We start from the raw sequence: 25,059 nt of genomic DNA on the forward strand, positions 1-25,059 counted from the left end.
AACCACTGAGACTATGGCCCCTAGCTGCCCTTCAGGTCTGGAATTGAACCCACACCTGTGGTTTCCAGCCAAACAAAATACAGGCATATGAGTTGAACATTTACCTCAAGTAGATACTCTACTTGGAGAGAACAATCATGGGAGAAAGAAGGGCTGCTTATGCACAGGGAGATAGCTCAGGGGGCAGGAGACCATGGAGGGATGGACACTGGGAAGAGGTAACGATGGGGAGGAAGTGGAAGGGGAGCTGTTCCATTGTGGTAAACTGTGGTCAATGTCATGAGACAAAGTATATATGAACTGCTGTATGGAAAGTGAATTCACTCTGTAAATCTTCACCCAAATCACAATATAAGTAAATAAATAAATAAATAGGACACATATAGTATGAGACCACTATTGTAAAAAAAATTAAGAAAAGGTTTACACACAGGAAGAATCATTCTTTGAAATTTATCAGGGGTGAGAGAGAAAGGAAGAGTAAATCAGTAAGTAGGTGGTACTTACATATTAACTTGGATGAAAGAAGAGGCAGTATACAATAAGGGGAAGGTGAGCACAAAATGATTAAGGCAAAGGTGGACACTCCAAGGAGCACAAGAGTTAAAGGCAACAAAGGTAAATACTATTACATACACAATCCTACAATAACAGTAATAACAATAATCTACAAGTAGATACATAGATAGATACTCAAGCTGAAAAGGGGTGGGAAAGCAAAGGAAACTACATCTATAAGTATATATAGATTTGACAGAGAATATTTCTACATATGTATTTATATGTGCTGCAAATACACCATGAATATAGCAGAGCATACAGGGGACAAAGTTAAACTTCTTAATCATAACCAAACGTGTTTAGGGAATGAGTTGCTGGGCCTAAGGGTTCAGGACCATAGTCATGGGAGACATCAAGATCAACTGGTATAACACAGTCCACAAAGACAATGTTCCACATTCTACTTTGATGAGGACCAATTAGGGTCTTAAAAGCTTGTGAGCAGCAAACTAAGATACAACTATTGGTCTCTCCCTGTCCAGAGCAAAGAAGAGTGAAGAAAATCAGACACATGAAAACAATTAGTCCAAAGGACTAAGGCACCACACAAACTCCAGCCTCCATGACCCTGAGACCAGAAGAAATAGATGGAACCTGGCTACCATTACTGACTGCTCTGAAAGGGAGTTCAATAGTAGTACCAAACAGAGTGAGAGAAAAATGTGGAACAAAACTCAAAATCATAAAAAAAAAAAAAAGACCAGGCTTACTGGTCTTATAAGACTGGTAGAACCCCTGAAACTGTGGCTCTTAGATACCTTTCAAGTCTGGAACTGAACTTATCCCATAGCTCAATTTTCTGCCACATCGTAGACAAGCTTATAAGGTAAAATAACACTGGGAAGTAATGCACTCATTAGGAGAATCAACCATATGAGATCTAAAGGTCAGTATTTGCCCAGGAATAAAGCTCAGAAAGCAGGAAAAGATAGGGAAGTAGGCCAAAGGGAAATGGTAAACACAGTGAGAAAGTTGAAAGAGTACTGTTAAATTGGGGGATTGCAATCAGTCTCACAAATCAAAATGTGTATGAATTGTTGAATGGAAAACCAATCTGCTCTGTACATTTTTACACAAATAACAATTCAAAAAAAGAAAAAATGTATATACAGGCAGTCCCTGGATTACAAGTGAATTCTGTTCCTAAGTATGTCCTTAAGTCAAATTTCTACTTAAGTTGGGACAGTTAGGTATGGTTTGTGTCTAACATCCCCTACTCGAATGTTAATCTTAGTATATAGTGTACCTCTGTGTGCATAAAAACTTTAAAGAAACACTTCTAGATCCACTAATCTGGATCATTAACATAATACAGTAATAATAATGTTTTGATGCATGTCTCAAAGCAGCACTCATTTGTTATTATGAACCATTGTCTGTACCTTGAATTTTTAATATAATAGACTTTATGGGGTTTGGATCATAACTATAAGTTGTACGTAAGTCAGACGTTCACAACTTGAGGACTGCCAATATTAAGCCTCTTCATACTGTTCCACAGTTCTATTAAAACTATGCCAAGCTTTCTTGAGCCTTCATTTTTGTTGCTCTTCAGCCACTGTAATTTTGACTCTCTTATCTCTAATTCACTCATTCTTTCTTCTGGCTGATTAAATCTATTTTTAAGTCTTTCTGTTATGTTTCTCATTTCAGTCGTTGTCCTTTTCAGTTGCAATATTTCTTCTTTTAGAATTTCATTTATTCTTGAATTATTTTCATTATTTCTTCTCCCTTAAGTCTTTAATTATGCTCAACATTGCTGTATTATATTCTTCCATTTTTTCATTATTGGTCTTCACTATTGCACTTTCACTCCCTTCATCATGTTCGTTTGGATGGGACATCATTTCTCTTTTCTTTGTATGTCTTGTGATTTTTTTTTGGGGGGGGGGCATTGAAATTTTTTAGTGTTAATTTTCTCACTTCTCTCCAGTTTTGATGTTTTTGCCCACACTACTTTCTGCAAAAAAAAAAAAAAAAAAATTCAGGTGGGCATAGCCTTTAGCCTTTTTTTACTCTTTCCTCTTCCATTCTGTGATTTCTCCTTCTCCCTCCCTGGTTTAACTAGTATTCAAAAGTTCCATTTCTAAGTTTTTAACTTTCAATATCTCCCAAACACACCAGAGAATGTGGTGTGGTCAACATGCCCACCAGTGAGTACTACCACACAGGTATGATACCATATAGTAATCAGTCTGTGCACAAGTGGATGTAGTTCTGGATGCAGTTTTCTCTCTCTCTCTCTCTCTCTCTCTCTCTCTCTCTCTCTCTTTCTCTCTTTCTCTCTCTTTCCTTATTATTCCTTTCCTTTCTATGTTTCTGCCACTACATTTTCCGCCAGAAAACCCAAACCGAACAAGCCCCCTTCAAGGCTGGGTGCTGCCTTCTGGTTTTGCCCAACGTTTACTTCCCTCTTCTGTGAAGCTTGCTTATATCTAAGCTGGCATTCAGGGGAAACACAGGCCAATTTTACTCTGTTTCAGAAGGAAGGGCTGGCACTCCCCAGAACATTCTCCAAGAGATCTGTCCTGTTAGTGTCTGGGCATCAGTCTCCAATTAGTTACCCATCTCCTGGTTCTACCATAGGGAACCTTCTTTAGGAGTTTGTATATGTCCAGCACCCAAGAGTTAACAGGTGCAGAAGGTGTCATCATGGTCCAAACAGACCCCCAGGAAGGTCTCCCTTGTTGCTATCACAACACTCCCTGTAGTTTGTTGGCTGTGGGTGTAGCCTCCACTCAAGATGCCTGCTTCCTATTACACAGCAGCCTTAGTCAGCAGTCCTCAGTACCAACTGGAAGAGGGAGCAGACAGACCCAACTGAACCCTAGGGGGGTCTGTCTTGTTGGTGTCAGAGACCTAAGCTGTAAGGTGCACAAGGAGGCAGGTAGAGTGCTGACTGTAGTGGAGCAGACTCCACTACAGGGGTCTTCTGTAGCAGTTTGCAACAGCCTGGTAACCAACAGATATCAGATGAGGAAAAGGTTGTCACTCTCTGGTCACACCCTAATGGAGGTCTGTCTTGTTGCTGTCAGAGTCCACCCAGTAGATTGTTGGCTGTGAGTGCAGCCTCCACTCAAGATACCTGCTTCTTAGCACACAGCAGCTCAGTCAGTAGTCCTCCATGTTGACCAGAAAGGGGAGCAGACAGACCCAAACTGACTCCCTGAGAAGTCTGTCCTGTTGCTTTCAGAAGCCTGAGCTATGGGGTGCACAGGAGAGAAGTGGAATGCTGATTATGGGAGCAGATTCCACTGCAGGGACCTTCTGTAACAATTTGCTGTAAGTGGGGGAAGTGCTGGCACACAGCTGAGGAGGTCTTCCTTGCTAATTTTAGAGCAGAGGCTTAGAGTCTTTTTCCTTTACTGGGGTCACTTCCTCAGCTCACAGCAACTGGTGGCCCATGTGGCTGGCAGGAAGAGCAGGGATGGTAAGAAAAGCAATTTTCCTGCCATATGCAACTCATTGTTGATTTGTTGATTCTTGCCTGTCTATAGTTTCCCACTGCTCTCATCTGCTCACAGATTCAGAGCTTCTCAAGGCCAAGTACCATTTTTCTTGTTATATATGTGTGGGAGGATTAGAATGATGATCTGTTTACATCACTCTCTTCCCTGTCCTCTTCCATGTTATCTATTTTCTAAGACAAGTTTTAAACACTGATGTTAATGATATCTATCATTTCCATTCTGGCTCCTGTGTTAATTCTTGTACTTTTACAATTGTGTGGCTATGGTTGGCTCTTTAACCTACATGAGCAAGACCAGCCTTGATTAGCAGACACCCAGCCAATGCATAGATGCATCAGCTGTAATGCTACATGATTGCTGTTTTAGACCACTGAGTTTTGAAGTGAGGCTGTATACAGCAATTGCTAACTGAAACGATAATACTTATATTATCTATTTTCATGTGTTTATCTTGTATCTGTCTATTGTCTGAAGAGTCTTATGAATTCTGACAGATTTTCAGTTGATTATTTTTTACTTTCTGTATCAATAATTACATATATGCAATAAAGGTTATGGGACCTCTGGTGGTATAGTGCCTAAGGCACTTGACTGCTAACCAGAAGGCTGGTGGTTCAAACCCACCAGACACTCCTAGGAAGAAAGGTTGGACAATTTACTTCTGTAGTGAAACTGCCTCAGAAACCCAAGGAGGGGTCGCTATAAGTTGGATCTGACTCAACAGCAGTGAGTTTTTAGAATAAAGTTTATCATGCCCCTTCCTTTTCAATTGTTAGCCCTCATTTGTTTTCTTATTGTTTTACACTGGCAAAGACTCTGAAAACAATGTAGCAGTTGCAATTATGTTTGTGTGTGTGCTGGGTGTGTGCTGCTGTTTGTAAATATAGATGCATCTGTGGGACCCCGGGTCTCTTGTAGCTTGAGAGCATCTTTCCAAACATGGTGAATGTGTCTAGAATCAGAAGAGTGGCAGAGGAGGGGACCTCAAATAACCAAGCAGTAGTGGCAGCAGAAGTGTGAAGTGCATTGTCATGAAGAGCTTGAGGAGGTAGTGTCTCTCCACCACAGAGACCAAGGCAGCATAGTGACAGGGGCTGTGTGTGAGGGAGGAGAAGTATCAGGCATATAAGTTGTCCCCTCACCTCAACTCCACAGACACAAAGTCAGGAGTCAACAATTCCCATGATGGTGTGCCCAGCAGTGTCCACCTGGCCTTTCAGATGAAGGCTTGATGTTTCAGGTTGCCTCATTGTCCAATGGCACAACCACTTAACCAGCAGATAGGTCCCTGCCTCAGTTCTAAGATCCTTCAGGACAAGACAGACATTTGGGTCTTTCTTATGGGATGCAAACCCTGGTCCCTCTGTAGGTGGAAGGAGAGACGAGTAAAAGAACACAGGCCCAGGTAGGATTCTCTGGTGCCTGGAATGAAATAGTCCAAGAGTCCAATGATTAGCTTCCTGCCTGTTGTTGTTGTTGTTGTTATGTGCCATCAAGTTGATTCCAACACATAGTGACCCCATGTACAACAGAACAAAATACCGCCCAGCCCTGTGCCATCCTCACAATCCCTGCTATGTTTGAGCCCATTGTTGCAGCCACTGTGTCAATCCATCTCATTGAGGGTATTCCTCTTCTTCACTTACTCTTTACTTTACCAAGTATGATGTCCTTCTCCAGGGACTGGTCCCTCTTGATAACATGTCCAAAGTATGTGAGATAAAGTCTCGTCATCCTCACTTCTAAGGAGCATTGTGGCTATACTTCTTCCAAGACAAATTTATTAGTTCTTCTGGCAGTCCATGGTATATTTAATATTCACCAATACCATAATTCAACAGCATCAATCTTTCTTTGGTATTCTTTATTATTATTCAGCTTTTGTCTGCATACAAGGTCTTAGTCCTCAAAGTGACATCTTTGCTTCCTATCTTGGAAAATGCAAAGAAAAGCTTTAGATTGGGTTTATCTTGTTTGTTACTTGATATTTAATCAGCAGTGGCTTGAACACATCAGCCTTTAGTTCGCATTAAATATTTAGTGATCTGTGCATGAGCACTGAGAAGATGCTAGTTACACAAAGCCTTGTGTTCTCTTTGCCAAGGGAATGAGTTCCCCTCTAATAAACACTTTTGCAAGTAAGATGTTAGGTTACTGATACTACAGAACATTTTAGTCAATAAAACTTCTGTATTCATTTAGAAAAATTGTCTTGTTAAGCTTCTTGGGGTAGACAGGGGGGATTCTGGGGGAATACTCATGTGACGATGGATAATAAAAATATATCTATTACTACCAACAACAACTTTGCCATCTGCTGACACTGTTCTAAGTGTGTTGTGTGTTTGAACTCATTTAATCCTCACAATGACCCTATGAGGAAGGTACTATTGTATCATTGCTTAAAGGTGAGAAAACTGAGGCAGGGAGAGGTTAAGTGAACCCAGGGAGTGTGGCTACATACACGCAGAGGAAGACAGAGGCGCTTGCAAGGCAGGAGAAGGGACTGAGGCAACTAGCAAACCCTAGGGTGACACACAGAGAAGGGGGTGGCTACATGTGGTTATATTTCTTAGTTATACAATAATATACAATATAGCTATCTGATTCAAATTATGCACAACCTTATTTAATCTGGTTGTATTATTTAAATTCCAACCATTTATAACTAATATCTATCTGTATCTCTATATTTTTTTCTCCTATTATTTAAGCAGAAGCTTAAATAAGAGATTTCCAGGTGAAACAGTTGGGACTGTACTATTCAACAAACCTCGAGAAAAGGTCACACAGAGTGACTGGATTCTTTCAGAACTCAGCAAAAGTCAAGTAGTGAAAAGGAGTTGATATAGGGAGAAAACAGTCTGCCTGGAAAACACATTTGGTAATGTAAGAGACTAGAGGGAAGTATAATGATGGTCCAGGAAAGTCAACCCGCTACCTTGGAAATTCTGTGCGGGAATTGAGTGACCCAACCCAAGGAGGTAGAATTGAATTTCCGCTATGTCTCAGATTTCTGGCAAGTTCTACCAGCTGAGACTGGCTGGGAGTGGGGAAGGTAGAGCTTTCATGTTCATCACATCACTATCCCAAGCCCTTCCTCAAGCTGACTCACAGAGAGGGCTGGCCTTCACCCCCACAGTGGGCACCAGAACTCCATGGCACAGCCCATTTTTTTGGATCCTCCCGGCAGCACCAAGCCACTTCTTGTCCAGGGTCTTAGTTGTGGAAAACACTGTCCAAGACAGGTGGGCCTTGTCCACTTCAAGGTGACAGTGGCATGTTAAATGCCAACACCTTAACAAATGTACCTATCAAAAATAGTCTCCAGTCTCATTTCTTCATCTTCTGGGTAAGCAAGGACTTCTCTGGGAAGGAGGAATTATACAATAGGATATCAAGAAATGTGGCTGGATGAAATAAAGTTGGACAGACAGGAATGCATGGATAAGAAGGGCACAGGGAGGGGGTAGTTACAGGGAGGAGAGGGGAAGAGAGTTTTTTATGGTTGGGGATAGTAATTGTACCTTGAAATTAAATGTGCATGAACTTTTTAATGTAAAACAAATCTGCTTTGTAAATTTGCACCCCAAGCATAATAAATAATAATAATAATACAAGCACTCATCTGGGAAGCAGGACAACAATGAAAGACACCCTGCAAGAATTCCCAAGATGTCCAGTCTATTCACATAATCTAAAGTCAGAATCAGAGTAGCATCACACAACAATTCTCTCTTTACTTACAGTAACACTATTTGACATTTGTATTTAGACTTCGAAGCACATTTGCAATTATGTAGATCCGTTGCTACCTAAGTGCGCTGTCACTCTGAGTCAGAAGTCTCCACCCATGACACTGGGATGGAGCTCATCTTTGATGTAACTTTTAAACAAGAGTCGTGGCAACCCCACTCACTATTCTAATGATAGCACTACACTGTACTGGAGCTGCTCTCAGTGTTCAGTCGTGTCATTAGTGGGGAGCAAGGTTGTAGACCACAATGTTATGTGCCGTCGAGTCGGACTCAACTCATAGCAACCCCTCCTTGGGTTTCCGAGGCAGTATCACTACGGAAGTAGATTGCCCCATCTTCCTTCCAAGGAGTGGCTGGTGGATTTGAACCTTCTGGTTAGCAGTCAAGTGCCTTAGCCACTATGCTACCAGACACCAAAATGACAATAAAGTTTTGTGCACTATTTCAGCAGAAATTTATAATATTTTATAAAAATATCCCTGTAGTTAGTTACAACAACAACAACAACAAAAAAAATTTCCTAAGCCCAGCTTACATGTATGAATATATAAGGCTAAAATACTACACTAATTTACTTTTTGAAACTTCTAATGAACTGTGGGAACTCTGGTGGCATAGTGCCTAAGGCAGTTGACTTAACCAGAAGACTGGCAGTCAGAGCTATCATTATTACCCAAGTACAATGATGCTTCCAATCCACATGGATTTGTCTGCACACATTACAAGCACATGCTGTTGTTTTTGTTGCTGCCGGTGTTTTTAATAGTTGCTGATTTTGTCAAATTTTCTGGTGTTCAAGCTACAATATTGTGGTAATTAGTATTTGTGAACTTGTATCAATAACTTTTTAAAGAATGAAGTAGTAATCAAAGGAAATGGAGAAAAATCAAAAAAAGGCTTCTGCTTAGTTACTAATAATGTTGTGATTAAATGTAGAAATATTTTAAAAAAACACTTTTGTTGTTATTATTCATATAATCTAAGAAATACTACATTTGTGCAATTTATAACTATAATTATCACATATTAGCCTATGATTAAAATTGTTAGTAAACATTACTAAGGATTCTGCATGGTCTGGTATGGGAGGAGATCATGGGAAGGGTGGCGACACCAGAAGTTACTGTACTGGGTGACAGCAACCCTAGTGACACCACTGTTCGTGTTTTACAGTTTTAGCTCAACTCGGTGTCAAGTGCTAGAGCCCACCTTGGAAACAGGCAAGAAAGGCCTACAACAATTTCTGAGAATAGCCCCAGGACTAGCCTCTGATTTGTCAGTGGTGGACTCCATGAGGTCCTCAAGGTTAAAGGCAGGATGAAGCCAAGGTGAGAAGGGCTTCATATTGCTAAACATTTGCTCCATCCTCAGCTCCAGACTCCATGAGGTGGCTCTTTCTTTCATGGCTCTCAGATGTCTAGTTGGACCTCATGAAATATGAGCTCCTGAATTTTTAGCTTTTTTTGAGATCAGTTCCTCTGGCAGGTGTCCTCCTTTGGTTTTTAAATTTTTCTCTTTGCCCCTAGTAATTTATTGTTGCCTCTTGTCCCTCCTGCAATGTGTCTGGCATTTTAAACATGTCACCTTATTCTTCACATACTCCAGGAAGATCAAAGCTGTCATACTCAATTTAGAGGTAAGGTAAGGATTCTGAGGCTCAGAGAAGTCAACCAAGGCAGCTGAGTCATGCAGTTGCTGAGGTGGGGAGACTTGATTCAAATGACCTTACCCCAACACCCACAGACTAAGTTCTCTGCCCTCCAAGGAGTCTGATTCAGGCACCTAATTATCTATATATTAGCTTTATGGTTTCTGTCCTCCATCTCCATCTTTCTTATTTTCATCCTTGTTTTCTCCACTGTATTCTGGAAGATCTATGCAAGTTTGTCATTCAATCTTTTCACTGTTTCCAATGTGAATTTTAATTCCGCTGTGGCTTTTTTTTTTTTTTTTTCCTTTGTCATCTTTTCTTATCTCTTCCATCTCTGATTTTATCCCATGATATTCCTCTTCTTTTTCCTCCTGGTCTTTCTTTGTGGCTTCTCAGTAGCCATAAGTTTTTTTTTTTCCTTGAAGATGGCAGGAAATTTCCTGAAACATCTCTGTGTCCTGCAGTGGATCACTGAAGTTTGCACTTTTGTTCAGTCTTTTAGGTGGCATAGTGCCTAAGGCATTTGACTGCTAACCAGAAGGTTGGCTGTTCAAACCCACTAGCCACTCCACTGAAGGAAGATCAGGAAATCTACTTTCGTAAAGATTTACTGCCTCGGAAACCCAATGGGGGTCACTATGAGTCAGAATCACTCGATGACAGTGAGTTTGGTTTAGTTTTACCTTGTTCTGCAGTACTTTTAACAGGTCCTGTATTACTATTTTTAATTATTACTTATCCTCAAATAAAACAAGATCTATTCAAACTTTGTGCTGGTCATGGAGAGAACCGACCTTGTCCTCACTCTTGGTCCCCTATGTAATGTATAAATCTCCTTCTTCCAACTATAGCTGTGTAAGTCAATATGCCAGCACCCACTCTAATTCCCAGTTTCTAATAGGTCCTACACTCTGTGTTTCATCCTCCCACCCCACTGCCTGGACCTTTGATGATGTACAAGAAAAACTACAATTCCCTTGAAGCCCGCATCCCAGGATCTGTTTGCCTCTGTTCCCCATAGTATTGGTATACCCCAAAGTATTGGTATAGATTCTGGGTCCTGTTCAGAAGTTGACAATGGAGACATTATAAAGTTGTTTTTTGGTTTGTTTTGTTTTTTACTTTTGTTGGTAGGAGTTGAAATTCTGCCATTTGTCCACCAAAGCATCCTGTCTCATACCCTGGACCCCTGGCTTGTCCCTTGCTGACTCTGCAGTTCTGTTCCCACAAAATTTCTCTGAATGGTAACTTCCTGTCCCTGGAGGCCCAACCATTGGTCTCATACTTGTCATTGACACTTCATTCTGAGCTTGTAGACAAGGTCCTGGGGTGAGTTGAGCCCTTTTGGCCCCCAACCATACTGCATGTACACCGTTCTGCCAGGGCTCTTGGGCACAGGAAGCAATGTGCTGTGTGCACAGACTTGTGCTTGGAGCAAAAATCTTTGGGGCCTCAACATCTACTCTCCTTCTTTGTACAAACCCACAGAGCTCTTTCCTATAGTAATACTCACTGCCATCAAGTTGATTCCAACTCTTAGTGAGCCTCATTGGGTTTCCAAGGCTGTAAATCTTTATGAGGGAGCTCTGGTAGCATAGTACCTAAGGCACTTGACTGTTAACCAGAATGCTGGCAGTTCAAACCCCCCAGCCACTCCTCAGAAGGAAGGTTGAGCAATCTACTTCCGTAGAGATACCACCTTGGAAACCCAAGGAGGGGTGTCTATGAGTCGGGTCCAACTCGACGGCACATAACAACAACAACAACAAATCTTTATGAAAGTAGATTGCCTCATCTTCCTCCCACAGAGCAGCTGGTAGATTTGAAGTCCCAACTTTCTGGTTAACAGTCAAATGCCTTAGGCACTATGCCACCAGAATACCCCATTTCAGCTGTACACATAAACCCATATTGTGACTACATTTTCCAGCTTCCCTTGCAGTTGGAGGAGGCCATGTGAGGAAGTTCTGACCAATGGGAGAAGGGATGTGTCCTTAGAGGGAATACCAGCCCCATTGCTGCCTGCTCCCTGATATCCTGGTACTAAAATGAGTAGCCTCTGATCAATAACCTAAAGCAAGGCCTGGAGGAGCAACATGAGAGGGCTTGGTGCCCACTCCCCCCAAAAAAAGTCATCATATCCTCCCTCACTGCTTACCTTCAGGCTGTTTACATAGAGCAATGTAAATTTTCTACCTTGCTTAAATGACAGTACTTGGTGATTTCTTTGTTTTAGCAAACTTTATCTGGTACAACATTCAAAAAACACTTCCCTCCTTCACTCTGTGTGCCTTAGGGGATGGGTACTATGCAGTGGGGGAGAGAAGAGCTGTTGTCATGGATAGATTTGCTGCTCTGGAACCATCCAAATTCATCCTCTTACAAACAATTACGGGGCTCATTGGTTCATATCTCCATCTGCTTTCTCAGTTCACAGATTAAGACAAACATTCCTCTTCCAGCCGCAGAAATCACTGAGTGAGAAAGGTGGAGGCATGGGAGTCTCCCGGAGGCAGGGAACAAGCCAGAATCCTCAGCAGAACTCTTGATCTTGCATCAGCCCCAGGCTGTCAGGCGCTGGAGCAGATGTTGGCTCTGGCAGAGATAAATGAGGTCCTGCTTCCGACATGTTCTCCACTTGGTAAGACAGGAAAACTGGAAAGTTCTCTTGTTATTCAAATTTATATCTACTGTTTAACTTGCCAACAATCACCACCATCCTGTGATAGGGGATTTTCATACTCATTTTGCAGGGTGCAGAAACTGAAACCCAGAGAGTTTTAAGAAGCCACCCAGAGTGGTTGAGCTGGGAATCTACCTTTGCTCTCACTCTGCATTGTTGCCCTACAGTCTCTCTCAGTGGGACTGTCCTGAAGCATGGATCATGCTGGGTGTCCACTACAGAGTAGATGCAGTTGTTGTTGTTATTTGCCGTCGAGTTGGATCCAACTCATAGCGACCCCTCCGTGAGTTTCTGAGGCAGTATCACTATGGAAGTAGATTGCCCAGCCTTCCTTCTGAGGAGTGGCTGGTGGGTTTGAACTGCCAGCCTTCTGGTTAGCAGCCAAGTGCCTTAGGCACTGTGCTACCAGAGCTCCTAGATACAGTTAGTGTGCTGAATACAGGTTTCAGGTGAGGAGTCTAGGAATCTGGACTGAGGGTGACCAGTTAGATAGCCCCACTCCCACATCCTGCCTGAGAATGCTGGTCTACCAGTACCCCGACAGGAAGTGAGTGGAGGGCTGCGAGATGAGCGAGCATGCTGGCTATTGGCAGGAACTGAGATGAGGGATCCATAAGCCCAGGCTTGCTCCTGGGTAGCAGGTAAACACATAGTTACTCATCCTGCAACAGAACCTGGCCTGACCAAATTACCCTCCTCTTCCTCCTCCCTCAGATGTCCCTCTTCTCTGGGCCTGCAGTTCTTCTTTATAGATGCAAAAAGGCCAAGTTAATGCACCTGGAAATAAATGCCACACTTCACCACAGCATGATTGGACACAGAAGGTACATCCAGCCAGGGCCAAGAGCAGAGGCCACAAGGCCAAGTTCTTCGCCCATGACTAGGCCCAGTCAGGATGGGATGTCCCACTTTCTGATTACCTGTGCTGCAACTGGACACACACAAAATCTCAGAGGCTCCCAGGGTGCACCAAACAGATAGACAGATGATTCTGTCAGTTCATTCCCAAGACAGCTGAATAATGGTCTCCACCTTCCAAGACCAGTAATCCCTCTGAGGACCTCTCCACTGAAAATCCATAGGTGCTCCACCATCTGCTCCCAGATGGCCAGGGCCTCACCAAGAAATACTTGCCTGATTTGCATCCAGCTCCTTTAAAAGAGGGACTCCCACAGCATAGATTCTTGGGTCTTTGGGAAAGGATCACCTCTAAAAAGTTCCAGCCTCTCACTCACATAGGTGGTTGAATGAGGGCCTTCTGACATCAGCTGTGTTGCTGGTCAGCTGTGCCCTGGCCAATCTCCACCTCACTTCCGGCCATTCCCTCCAAAGTAAACTGCCTCTGTCTGGCTTCTGCTGCCCCTACCCCTCCCAATATGCAGGGGATATACGGGTGGGTCTAAGCCTCAATTAGGAGCCCACACATCAGAGGCTCCAAGAATTATGGGAAGTTAAGGAGGCTTTGTCTCCCCAGAACTCAGAGGAGATGGGGAGGAGATGGTAGTATAGTGCATAAGGCATTTGACTGCTAATCAGAAGATTGGTGATTCAAACCCAACAGCCACTCCATGGAAGGAAGACTGGGCAATCTACTTCCATAAAGATTTACCACCTCAGAAACCCAAAAGGCATCACTATAGGTCATAATGGACTCGATGGCAGTGAGTTTGGTCTTGGTTTTTAGCTCTCTCATGGTGCAATCATGCTACCATGCCAGTAGGGAAAATACTCACTTCCTAAAGGGAGCTCTGGTAGCATAGTGGCTAAGGCACTTGACTGCTAACCAGAAGGCTGGCGGTTCAAACCCACCAGCCACTCCTCGGAAGGAAGGTTGGGCAATCCTACTTCCGTAGTGATACTGCCTCGGAAACCCAAGGAGGGGTCGCTATGAGTCAGGGCTGACTCGACGGCACATAACAACAACAACAACAAAGGAAGTTCAGTTGGACATGAGCCTGCCCCAGCCTGGAGCTTCCTCTCCTTTCTCCATAAACCCAAATCCACCGCTGTCCCAGCATCAGCTCTAAGAAACCACCTCAGACCAGGCCAGTCTCACAGGGGTCACCTACTCCTGGGACTCCTGCTGAAGACACTTACCTGGCACTGTCTGCTCACCATCCAGTCAATCAGGCATCTGCTGCTTATTCCATGTGTGAGATGAATGCCAGTCACTGGGACAGACCTCCAGCACTCAGAATGAATGAAAACCCATGGAGGTGAGACTCCTTGGGAACCTGCCTGGCTGGAACAAGGTAAATAAACTCCCAGATATCATGGGATGTGAAACTAGGTCCCTGGACTCTAAAATGTAGGAACAAGGATTCAGCTCCCAGAATCCTCCCCACTTCCGGGCAGAGCAAAGGCAAAAAGCACATACAGAAAGCTAGTCAGTTTTTTTTTTTTTTCTTTTTATTGGCAAAGTAAATATATTTTTATGAAGGACCAAAGAAAATATACAGAATTGTAACATATATACATCACCTTTATAGATTTTTTTATTTCAAATTTACACAAATGTTGATGTTATTAAAAGATACTTTATGCATATGCATCTATGTACAGTTTATTTACATACATTCATAGGATGTGAAATAAACTAGTCCAAATAAGCTAGTTTATTTGATATTAATTTCTAGACCAAGTAAGGAATGCATTTCTAAATCAGGATTGGGAGGCTCTACCTAGCTCCTTCACACAAAATGCAGCCTGCCCCCTCTCCTCCCGGAAGTGACCAAGAGGCTGTGTTCCCTGTCTGGGAACCTCCGGAGGGGATGAGCCACTCAGCACAGACTCCTGACCAAGCCTGTTCTGAGGGAGCATGTGTCTGTATGTTCTGCACATTAAATTCAAGCAATTGCACTGACCAGCGCCGGCGCATCCCCTACCACCCTGGCCATCAGCCATCGGCCCTGCTGATCAGGCTGGGCCAGGCACCTTGGACATGGCTGCCCTCACAGCATTGTGAGTTGGACTTTTGGCCTACTTCCTTCTTCCCAGCATGGCTCCCTCTGGGAATTGAATGTTTCAAAACTGAACATTTCTTCTCCCCCAGCAATAGAGTGCTGGCCTTGGCCCAGGCAGGGAGCCCAGTGGAAGAAGGGCCAGACCCTCGAAGCCTTGCCTCGGCTGCTGGCAGCAGAGGCCCAGGCGCTCAGAGGCCTGGTCCAGTGCGCCTCCAAGCTTGGCACCCGTGAAGGCCCCAGAACGGCGGCCGATGGGGCTCTGGGTCCACTGCCAGATGACCGGATCCCCCTGCACTTCCCGATTTCGGCAACGGGGTGGTACCGTTGTCGCATCCCTCGGAAGGAGACAAATAAATTATTGCTATAAAACACCCGGGTGGCAGCAGAGCTGCAGCGCAGCTGGTTCAGTTCGCGGCTCGCCCTGCGCGACTGCTGCGCGGGAAGCGGTGCACTTTGATGTGCTTGGAGAGGTGGTCGCTGCGGGCGAACTTCTTCTCGCACACCGGGCACTGGTACGGCTTCACGCCCGAGTGCGAGCGCCGGTGCCGCGACAGCTCGTCAGACCGCGAGAACCTGCGGGACACTGCGCTCAGCAAGGCGGCTGGGGGCTTCCACCCCTCCGACCCCGAAGTCCGACCAGACCCGCGGCACGCAAGGTACTGTGGGGTCGGTAGACCCGCGGCTCAGCCGCCTGTATGGTGCAGCCAGGCCAGTGCCCACTGATGAAATCATTTCCAAGGTGGTAAAAATGTGAAATACAAGGTTTATGTTGGCAAGGCCAGAGAGCCTAGGACTTGTTCTCTGACAACGGGGCTCTGAGCACAGGGGTGTGTTCAATCACTCTGCATTTCCTCACCCTTTTGCCTCTTCCCCATCCCCACTCCCCAGAACTGGTACTTCTGAAGAAGCCTATCCCTAAAGGGAAATAGAGGATCAGGGAGAAGATCCATCCCCCAGCAAGGCCGAGTTCCGGTCTCCTCTCTTGCTTCCAAAAGAATCTTCACACTTGAGCCCCACCCTCACCCCACTCTCAGACCCTGGTTTCCAGGCAGCTGGGCCCTCTAAGATGCCCTCAAGCACACTCCAATAGAGAGGTACATAAACCAATTCAGATGGTGCCCATGACATCTCTCTTTGCTTCTGCCTGCCTGGGAACAAATGCTCCTGGGCCTGGAGAGGTGCTCCTGTGGGCGCTAAGAGTCAGATGGGGCCAAGGGATTCAGATTGCTTTCCACCAACTTCAGGGAGTTGAGGATTTCCCCACCCCATGATCTGGTCCTGACAGGGAGCGCCTGTCTCCCTACACACACACACACACACACACACACACACCTGCTATGCTTTGACCTACATGGACCTTTCCTAGGTCCTTCTAACCACAGGACATTTCCAAATACCATCCCCCCATCTGAAATGCTCTTCCCACCCCTCTTGTTCCCTGCCCTAACTCATTCTTTAGAGCTTATCTCAAATGTCACTTCTTCAAGAAATCCCACCACAATGATACCTCCACTCTAGGTTCCCACAGCAGCACTATGCACCTTTCTCTCTTTCCTTGCCAACTTGTGCCATTTTACATTAGTTTGTGCAACTTTTTGATGAACAGTATCTCCTACCAGACCATCAATTCCACAAGGGAGAACCACTGTGTCCAGTTCCCTAAGTCTCCAAGGACCAGCCAATGCCTCGTACACAGTATGTGTTCTGTGAGTGTTTGAGTGAAAGAGTGAGTAGACCCAGCCAGTACCCACAGGAGGAGAGAGAGCAGTCACTGGAGTTGCCCTCTTCACACACACACACACACACACACACCCTGTTCCAGGAATCCAAGGCCACAAGGCAAGGGGTAGACAGAAGTCCTGGCCCTACTGATGGGTAGGGGCTGGTGGCACCCCCTAGCCTGCCATTGTGCATAGAGGCCTTGCCATGCCTCCCACACACACACCCAGCTTAATGTGAGCAGGGAGGACCCAGTAATAGAAGGTTCAGGCAGGTGCAAGCAAGGGCCCAAAGACCAGACTGGGAGCCTGGCCTGGATGCAGTGAGGAGAAATGCCTCAGTCTCCATCCCACTGTCCCCTGCTGAGGGCCCTAGCCTTTCTCTCAGAGAGGGGATGAAGTTTCTGGACTTGGAGGCAAGAGTTTGACTCAATGTTGGTCAGTGCCTGGCATGGAGTCAGTGCTTTAAGCATATTCTTCGAATAAATGAGACCCAACAGGTCCATTTGTGAGATTAGGAAACTGTAGCCCAGAGTAACGAGGGCCTGGATCCAGGCTCACCTAGTGAAACAGAGCAGCTGAGACAGTAACACAGGACTCACAGCAGCCCCCTGCTATGCCTCAGGGCTTAGATCACCAATGAGCAGTTGCCTTTCTGGCCTTCCCTGTGGTGTGAGCCCCTGATACCCATGAGTGTGAGGAAATGGAACATTATGCCCTGGCAGTCAGCCCAGGGCAAGGAAGCAGAAAGTGAGGGGAGAAATGCCTTGGCAGTTCTGGAGCCCTCCCAGCACCAGGCCTTGGGGTCACCTGGCACCTTCCCGGCCAGGTAGCCAAGATTAGCAAATCTGGTTGCCAAAACCATGGCAAGGACTCAGAAATCAGGGGACCTACCTGGGATCATGCAGCCAGCAGAGGGCTCAGCTTCTGGCCTTGGGACTATAATCCCTCCAGGGTCCTCACCTAGAGTCCCCCCACCGCTATGGAGCCCTCTATGCTCCTGAGCAAACCATCAAACTACCTTGGACTACAGTAACCTTGTCCACAAAATAAAGACCTAGGGAGCCCTACCTGCCCTCTAGGACTTGTCTCAGAGGCAAAGGCAGACACAGAGAGCCATAGCAGGCCCCATAATCCTGGGAAGGACAGGCAACTGAGGGAGAGCCAGGCCAGAGGACAAGCTATCCTCATTTCCAATCCTCTCTTCCCACTGGATGGCATGTCCTGTGACCTGAGAGATATGCCCTAGGAAACAGAGCACTAAGAAGACCTCTGCCTCACACCTGATATCACATTGTCACAAAGAGGTTAGGGAAGACAAAGTGAGGGAGAAGCGGGAGCAGGTAGTTAAAAGGCAGTTTCTGGAGTGAAGGCAGTAAACTCTGACCTCCTACTGACCACGTGGCCTGGGCAAGTCACTAAACTCTCTGAGCCTCAACATTCCCACCTGAAAATGGGGAGAATAATAGACCTACATCACAGGATTATAAGGATTATAAAAGCTAAAGAGTGAAGTATTTAGAAAAGTACTTGACACATAGAATTATTCACTGACTGTAAACTCGGATTATCTGCCAAAAGTTAGCACAGAGCCTGGTACCTGGTGACGTACTGGTGAGTGTGGGCATCACCATGACTCTCGATGATCATTGCTGGTTTGCAGCCCAGGATGCTACATTACCTGAGCAGCTCAGATGCCAGCACCTCACAGAGCACCTTTTGTGTGACGTGCAAGCGCCCCTTCCTTGAGACCCTACTCTGCCATCAGCCAGAGAGCCATTATTACATATACTACAGCCCCAAGGACTATTATGTGGATGCCGCCACTAGGGTTTTGCTGTGTACAACCCATCCAGCCACACTTGATGGCTCACCTCCTCACATGGGGGCAGCAATAACACAGGGGCAGAAGACAGATGTCAGAGTTTGAGTCCTGTCCCTGTCACTCCCTGCTCTGTGGGCTCAGGCCTACAATTCCCTTTCCTGGGCCCCCTCTGTCAACTCTCAACAATACTACCTACCACACAGGACTATTGATTGTTACTAATTATTAGTATTTGCTGTGATCATAGGGGATTCTTTTTGGACAAAGCAGCCTAGCTCCTCCAGAACAGCACGTTCCGCTGCAGGGAACAAAGGAGGCCTATGTCTGAGTGTGAAGCAAGGGAACTTCTAGGAAGGCAGGCACACAGCCACTTCCCAGATGGTGAGATCACATTGATGTCTGCCCACCATGGGTGCCAGAATCAGATCACAGGAAAGAAAGGGCAGGGCATACTAGCTCTAGACCCACAGAGAAGGAAGTGGGGGCTGATGACCTGGGCAAGTGACAACTGTGGGGGAAGGTGGGGAGGCATGTATCACTCAAAAGGGTGTAAAGGGGGGGGGGGCTTGTGGAGAGTTTGTTCTGTGAGCCCAGGGTACAGCACCAGGACAAAGCCAGCCTGGTAAAAGGAAAGGCACATCACTCACCAGGGCCACCCATGAAAAGAAGGGCCTAGAAAGGTAGAGAGCTCTCCTTGGAGCTCTTGGGGGGCAAAGGAACACAAAGGGGTGCTGCCCTGACATTTAGGCCCAGCTGCAGTGGAGGTGAAGGTCTTTCCATATCCACACCAAAGTGAGCCACCTCCACAGGTGGGAAAGGAAGCTGGAGAGAACCTTGTGTCCAGGGGAGAACTCACCAGCTGCTCTGTGCCTCCACTTCCTCCTCTTAACATAGGCAACAGTGCTGCCTCACAGACTAATTTGGGGAATTAAATGAGTCCATGTATGTAGTGTGTTCCAAATAGTGCCAAGCACATGTAAGAAGCCATTGTTATCATCAGTTATCATCTTCTTCAATGGCCCATAAGCACAACCCCAGGCAGTTCGTTACAGAGAGAAGACAGAGCCAGCCAGCATACCAGGCACAAATGGAAAGCCACAGACCTGGGGTTCCAGGTGGGGGAGGCCTGAAGTAGTGTCTGCCACTTGTGGACATAAGCAGGGCTGTGCATCCCACTTGTGCCTGGCCCCAGAACCATGTCCCTGTGGATAGGAGACTTCTGTGTCTGGGTTTCCACCTATAAAAAAGAGATGGGTGCCTGTACTGCACGAGGTTGCTGTGAGTTATGTGATGAGCCAGTGTGTTGTGGTGTGTGCAGAAAAAGGCTGAGGCCATCACAAGTGCAGTGGAAGCATCACCACTACAGCATCACCAGGGAGAGTAGCCCAGACAGGGCACGGAGGCAGAGACTGAGGCTGATATGGCTCAGTCCCATTAGGAAGGCGCAGAGGCAGAAGAGCAGATTGTATAGATCTTTGAGGCCAGATGAGGAGTTTGGATATGAATTTATGTGTTCTCTAGCCAGAGCAGCCTCATAAGGTAGTGAGTTCCCCATGGCAGAAGGTGTGCAAGCAAGAGTAAGGATGAGTGGAGTGGATTCAGATCTGAGGAAGTGTGAACAGTGCCTAATATACAGTAAGTTCTCAGGAAGTATGGCCTCTTATCATTCAGCAGCATTGCTTCTCCTGTCCTCCCACTTGACGGCACCTCAAAGACCCCTCCTTCCACCTGCTGAAAAGCTGCTGAAGGTTATGGCCATATTTAAGGAGCATACATGTCTTGAATACTTCCTAAGGGTTCAGGGCTGAAGGCCAACCAGGGATACTCCAACTCCCAATCTTTAGAAAAACACCTCTTCCCAAGAGACAGGCACCATGATGGGACTCACCAAGGCCAACTCAGATCCAGGAGGACTCTGGGAGAAGGTTGAGATGCCCTGCAGGAGCCCTAGGAAGCTGATGGCAGGAGTAGTGGCCTAGGGTGTCTCTGCAGTGATCTCACCAGGCTCTGCACCCATGCACCCTCCTTGCCCAATGGGTCCTAAGCAAGACAACCTTTCTGAGGGCTTGGAAGAGTCAGACCTGAAACTCCATCCATACATCCTCACTCTTACTTGCACACTTTCTGCTATGGGGAATTCATTACCTCCTGAAGCCCCTGGTGTGGTGCTGAGGGTTCTGTCTGCTCTCTGGCTCTGGGATAGCCCTAAAAACAGCAGGCTCTCCTCCTCACTGGGAGGCTGAACCTGGATGATAAAGCCGGTAAGGGTGGGCAGCCTGGGTCAAGGGCCACAACCTTCTTTCCTGTGACCAGTAGGTGTTCCCAGCCTCACCCTGACCACTAGCTGATGGTCATACTGTCAAGTGGCAATGCCTTGCAGGTCAGCCCTGCCATATGAGAGTCCAGGGGCAGATACTCTGGAAGGAAGCTTAGAGCCAGCTACCCAGACCTCTCCATCAGCCCCTATCATGTCCCACCAAAAGAGGAGACCATATTCAGGGTCTCTATAGACTGGAGTACACACATCACCTGAGGTAGGGACCTACCCACAAGAAGCTGAACAGAAAACCCTCCAAGTCCCCTCCCAGACACTGACTGACATTGTATGAGTAGTGGGAAAAGAGTTCCCCTTCACACCCACTCTGGGCTGTGGTTGGGTAGGTGGATCTCAAGGCAGCCCCTGAGGGATGGAGGCAGGTTCTCTGTTTTATAGATGAGGAAACTGAGTGTCCACCGGGGGACACTGCAAGCTAGTGGCCAACCTGAGGTTGATGCTCCTAACCTCTGCTCTCACTGGCCCTCAGCAGCCCTCAGCAGCATCCAGTGCCAAGATGTCATGATGCTATAAGCCAGGGAACCTACCCAAGGCTACACTTAACCCACTGCCATTGAGTCGATTCTGACTCACAGTGACCCTACAGGACAGAGAAGAAATGCCCTATAGGGTTTCCAAGGCTGTAAATCATTAAGGAAGCAGAGACTGCCTCATCTTTCTACCATGGAGTGATTAGCAACCTTTTGGTTAGCAGCCAAATGCTTTAACCACTGCACCATCAGAGCTCCTTAAGCATACAATTAAGGGTGGGAAAAGTCAAGTCCTACCACCCCTCCCCTGGGCCCCAGATTCCCAGATCCTAGATGAATGCTGTCCCCTCCTTGGACATGCCTTCCCAGGCCACTCTTCCCTTTAGGAGCCCCTGGCCCATGCCTCCATCATATCACCCTATGTCTGAAAGCATTTAATTAAGCATGTAGCTAGTTAACTCCCCAGTGGAATATAAGTTTCATGAAGGTAGGTTCTTGGCCTTAGTCACTACCATCTCCTAAGGACTAGGACTGGGCTTTACACCAGCACATACTGAATAAAAGGACCGTCGACTCTCCTCAGAGGCAAGTATAGGGGAAGGGAGTTCAGGAGTCTGAAAGGTCTCCCAAGTGTCTTCCCCAGTCCAACCCTCCAGGAAGAGTAGACTGACTCCTCCTTAAGGAGGAAGAGGGGATAGGGGCAGGTAGAGGCCAGAGGCGCCCAGGTCTCTTGGCTCCTGACCTGCCACAACCCTGACCACCCAAGACTGCCCACCATCACCTCACCTGCGTCTCCCAAGCAACACTGCAGAGCATTTGCCACCACAGCCACCTACCTGCTTGGTACACAGGCACTAAGGCTCAGAGGGGCTGGGGCTCAGGCTCCCACCGAAGCCTGCCAGGTCTCCCTGCATGGACAGCCTTCAGGTGGTGGTAAAACTAATGGTCCCTTGCTCAGAAGGGACCTCATATCATGCAGAACAGTGGACAAAGTCCTTTCCCTAATCAGCTTGGTGCTCAGACAGAAAGAAACTGCTAGTGTCACACTGGACACTCTACTCACAGCATCCTTCTCCCTGCCTACCCTCAACCAGCAAAGAATCCTGTGGTGAGTACCCCTGCTCCAGGTACCTCTTCTGGGCTCTCAGACAAGAGCATTTTGGTCAAAGAAACAAAAGCAGCAAATCTCTACTTCATGTGTATTTCTGCCACCACAGACACACATACAAGACTGCTGTCCACAAAGACACCATACACAAGTGCATGGGTGTGCGTGTATATATACAGCATACAGGGACATACATGAACTACATGTATGAGTACACAGATGAATAGGCCCTCTCCCCACCTTCTCTCTGTCTCTCTCTCTCTCTCTCTCACACACACACACACACATACTCACGCACACACATACTCACACACACAATCACACATGGTGTACCTGCAGCAATAACTGAAGCAGCAAAGCCCAGGAATGTGTCAGCAGCATATGCTGCTCTCCTGGGCAGAAATGCCTGCATATGGGCATCCCAAACTAGGGAGTGCTTTCTGGCGTACCCAAGCATGGGAACTCCTGGCAGGCCACCTGTGATCCAAGAAACGGCAGATACACCCTCCAGAAGAGAGAAGGGTGACCCATGGAGTCCTATCTGGCTCTGCCCTGGAATCTAAGTAGAGCTGAAGTTGGTTTTCCCTTCTGAACAGTACAGAGTAGAGGAGCTTTGAAAGATACTTCCACCTTCAAGACAATGTTGCTGCCAGCTTACCCTTCTTGTTTCTCAGCCCTTACAACTTCCCAAACACACTGAGAAGGCCTGGGGTTGGATAGGAGGGAATGAGGACAGGGCAAAGACTCAAACCTGGGCCACCCACATGTCCCAGAAACATCTATGGAGTAAAGCTGGTCCCTCTGGCTGGAAAAGCAGCATGTCCGGGCTGTGGCCTCTCTAATCCAACCCCGAGTTCAAATTCCATTTACAATACTGTGTAACCCTGGGCAAGTAACTTCATCAGCCTGAACTTTGGTCTCTTCAGCTGTCAAATGGGAGTAATGTAGCACTTACCCTTGTGGGATGTTGTGAGGGTCAGAAGAGGCACAAAGAAATTGTCTGGTACACAGCCTATGGTTAGTGCCCATCTGCTATGGCCTAGTCACCCAGCCCTTGCCCTCATCCAATCAGCTCCATTTCTTGGCTGCTGAATCCAGCAGGCATCACAAGCCTCAGCAAGTCTTATCTGGTCATTATGAAACTGGAAACCAGTTGGTTTCCGGCTTTAAGAATCAGGAAAGAACCTCTGGGAAGCTGTGCCAAGCTCTAGTCCTGTCTACCTGCCCACCTGCCCACTTGCCCCCTCCCTTCTCCACTCCCTGATTAGCCCCTTATCTAACACTGGAGGACATGGCATTCACTGAAACCCCAGTAAGCAGATATGAGTTGGGCCTCATTCCCGCCCCAGCTCCGCCATACTGACCTCCAGCCGCAGCCCGGCCAGGTGCAGGCAAAGGGCTTCTCGCCCGTGTGCCGGCGCAGATGGGCCTTGAGGTGGCTGCTTTTGGTATACATCTTGCTGCAGCCTGGAAATGTACATTTGTGCATCTTGATGAGTTCTGCCGAAGGGTTCTTGGGGAACTTCTGGCTCACAAGGAGGCCCGCAGGACTCGCTCCCAGGGGTCCGGACCCAATGGGCTTGGCGGCAATTGGCACAGGGGCAATGCGTACAAACTTGGAGGGCAGGTTCAAATTGGAAGACGGTACCACCTGGGGCACAAGTGCAAAGGTCTGCCCCTGGATATTGACCAGGAGCTGGGCCACCTTGACACTCTCTGGGGGCTGCACAGGGGAGGCTGGCCCTGTGCCTGTCTCCTGCTTGATTGGCATTGGCTGGATCTGCAACACCACTGGAATGGGGCCCTCAGATACTAGCCCCCCACTGGGGCTGTGGGTGCTGCTAGCACTGGGGCCACTGGGTGGAGGGGTACAGCACTCCTTCCCATCAGACCCAGGAAGGAGGTGGCTTCTAGGTGGCCCAGCCAAGAGCTGGCTACAGTCCTCAAAGTCCTTGCTGCTGCCTTCTGGTGCCTCCTTGACCCTCGGCTCCATGTTCTCCTCCAGGAACTCTTCTATCTCCTCCAGGGTAGGCTGGAAGGGCCTCGGGACGTTATCAGGGTCACTTGCAGAAAACTCAGAGAAGCAGAAATGCTCCCCCTTTACAGGTGCTGGTGCCCTCCGCCAGGCCCCCCAGGCCATGGGGCCACTGCTGACCCCAATACTGCCACTGCCACCCAGTGTGGCCCGGGACAGCAGGAAGTCCAAGATGCTGTCCTGGCCCTTGGTACCCACATTGCCACTGTAGCAGGAACAGAGGTTTTGGGAGTCGGGGCTGGCACAGGAGCAAAAGCTGGAGGAGTCACTGTCATCTTCCGAGAGTGGAGAAGGCAACATGTGGTATGCCCGCTGGCTGGCTAGCCGGTCACCCAGATAACCAGCTGGGCATTTTGGTGACGAGAAGTTCTCGTCCACTGGAAGCAAGTGGTCCACCATGCTGGCCTGGCCGTGCCGGGTGGCGGCTGCAGAGAGGGGACAAGGGAGGCTAAGTTAGGAGGAAGACACCTTTACCTGCCACT

At 47.1% G+C, this 25,059-nt stretch overlaps 1 protein-coding gene across 1 annotated transcript; it reads right to left on the reverse strand.

Moving 5' to 3' along the window:
* Window positions 1-15,490: 15,490 nt before the first annotated feature.
* Window positions 15,491-24,976, reverse strand: KLF15 (Kruppel like factor 15). Its single transcript, XM_007950615.1, has 2 exons — window positions 23,907-24,976; window positions 15,491-15,659 (listed from the first exon to the last, which is right to left on the reverse strand). Exons 1-2 carry the CDS (start codon window positions 24,974-24,976, stop codon window positions 15,491-15,493), a joined length of 1,239 nt encoding a protein of 412 aa, XP_007948806.1.
* Between the last annotated feature and the right edge of the window lie 83 nt (window positions 24,977-25,059).

Source organism: Orycteropus afer, unplaced genomic scaffold, assembly GCF_000298275.1.
Source record: "Orycteropus afer afer isolate SDZICR_OR568_19922 unplaced genomic scaffold, OryAfe1.0 scaffold00282, whole genome shotgun sequence".
In the NCBI taxonomy this organism is placed as follows: Eukaryota; Metazoa; Chordata; class Mammalia; order Tubulidentata; family Orycteropodidae; genus Orycteropus; species Orycteropus afer.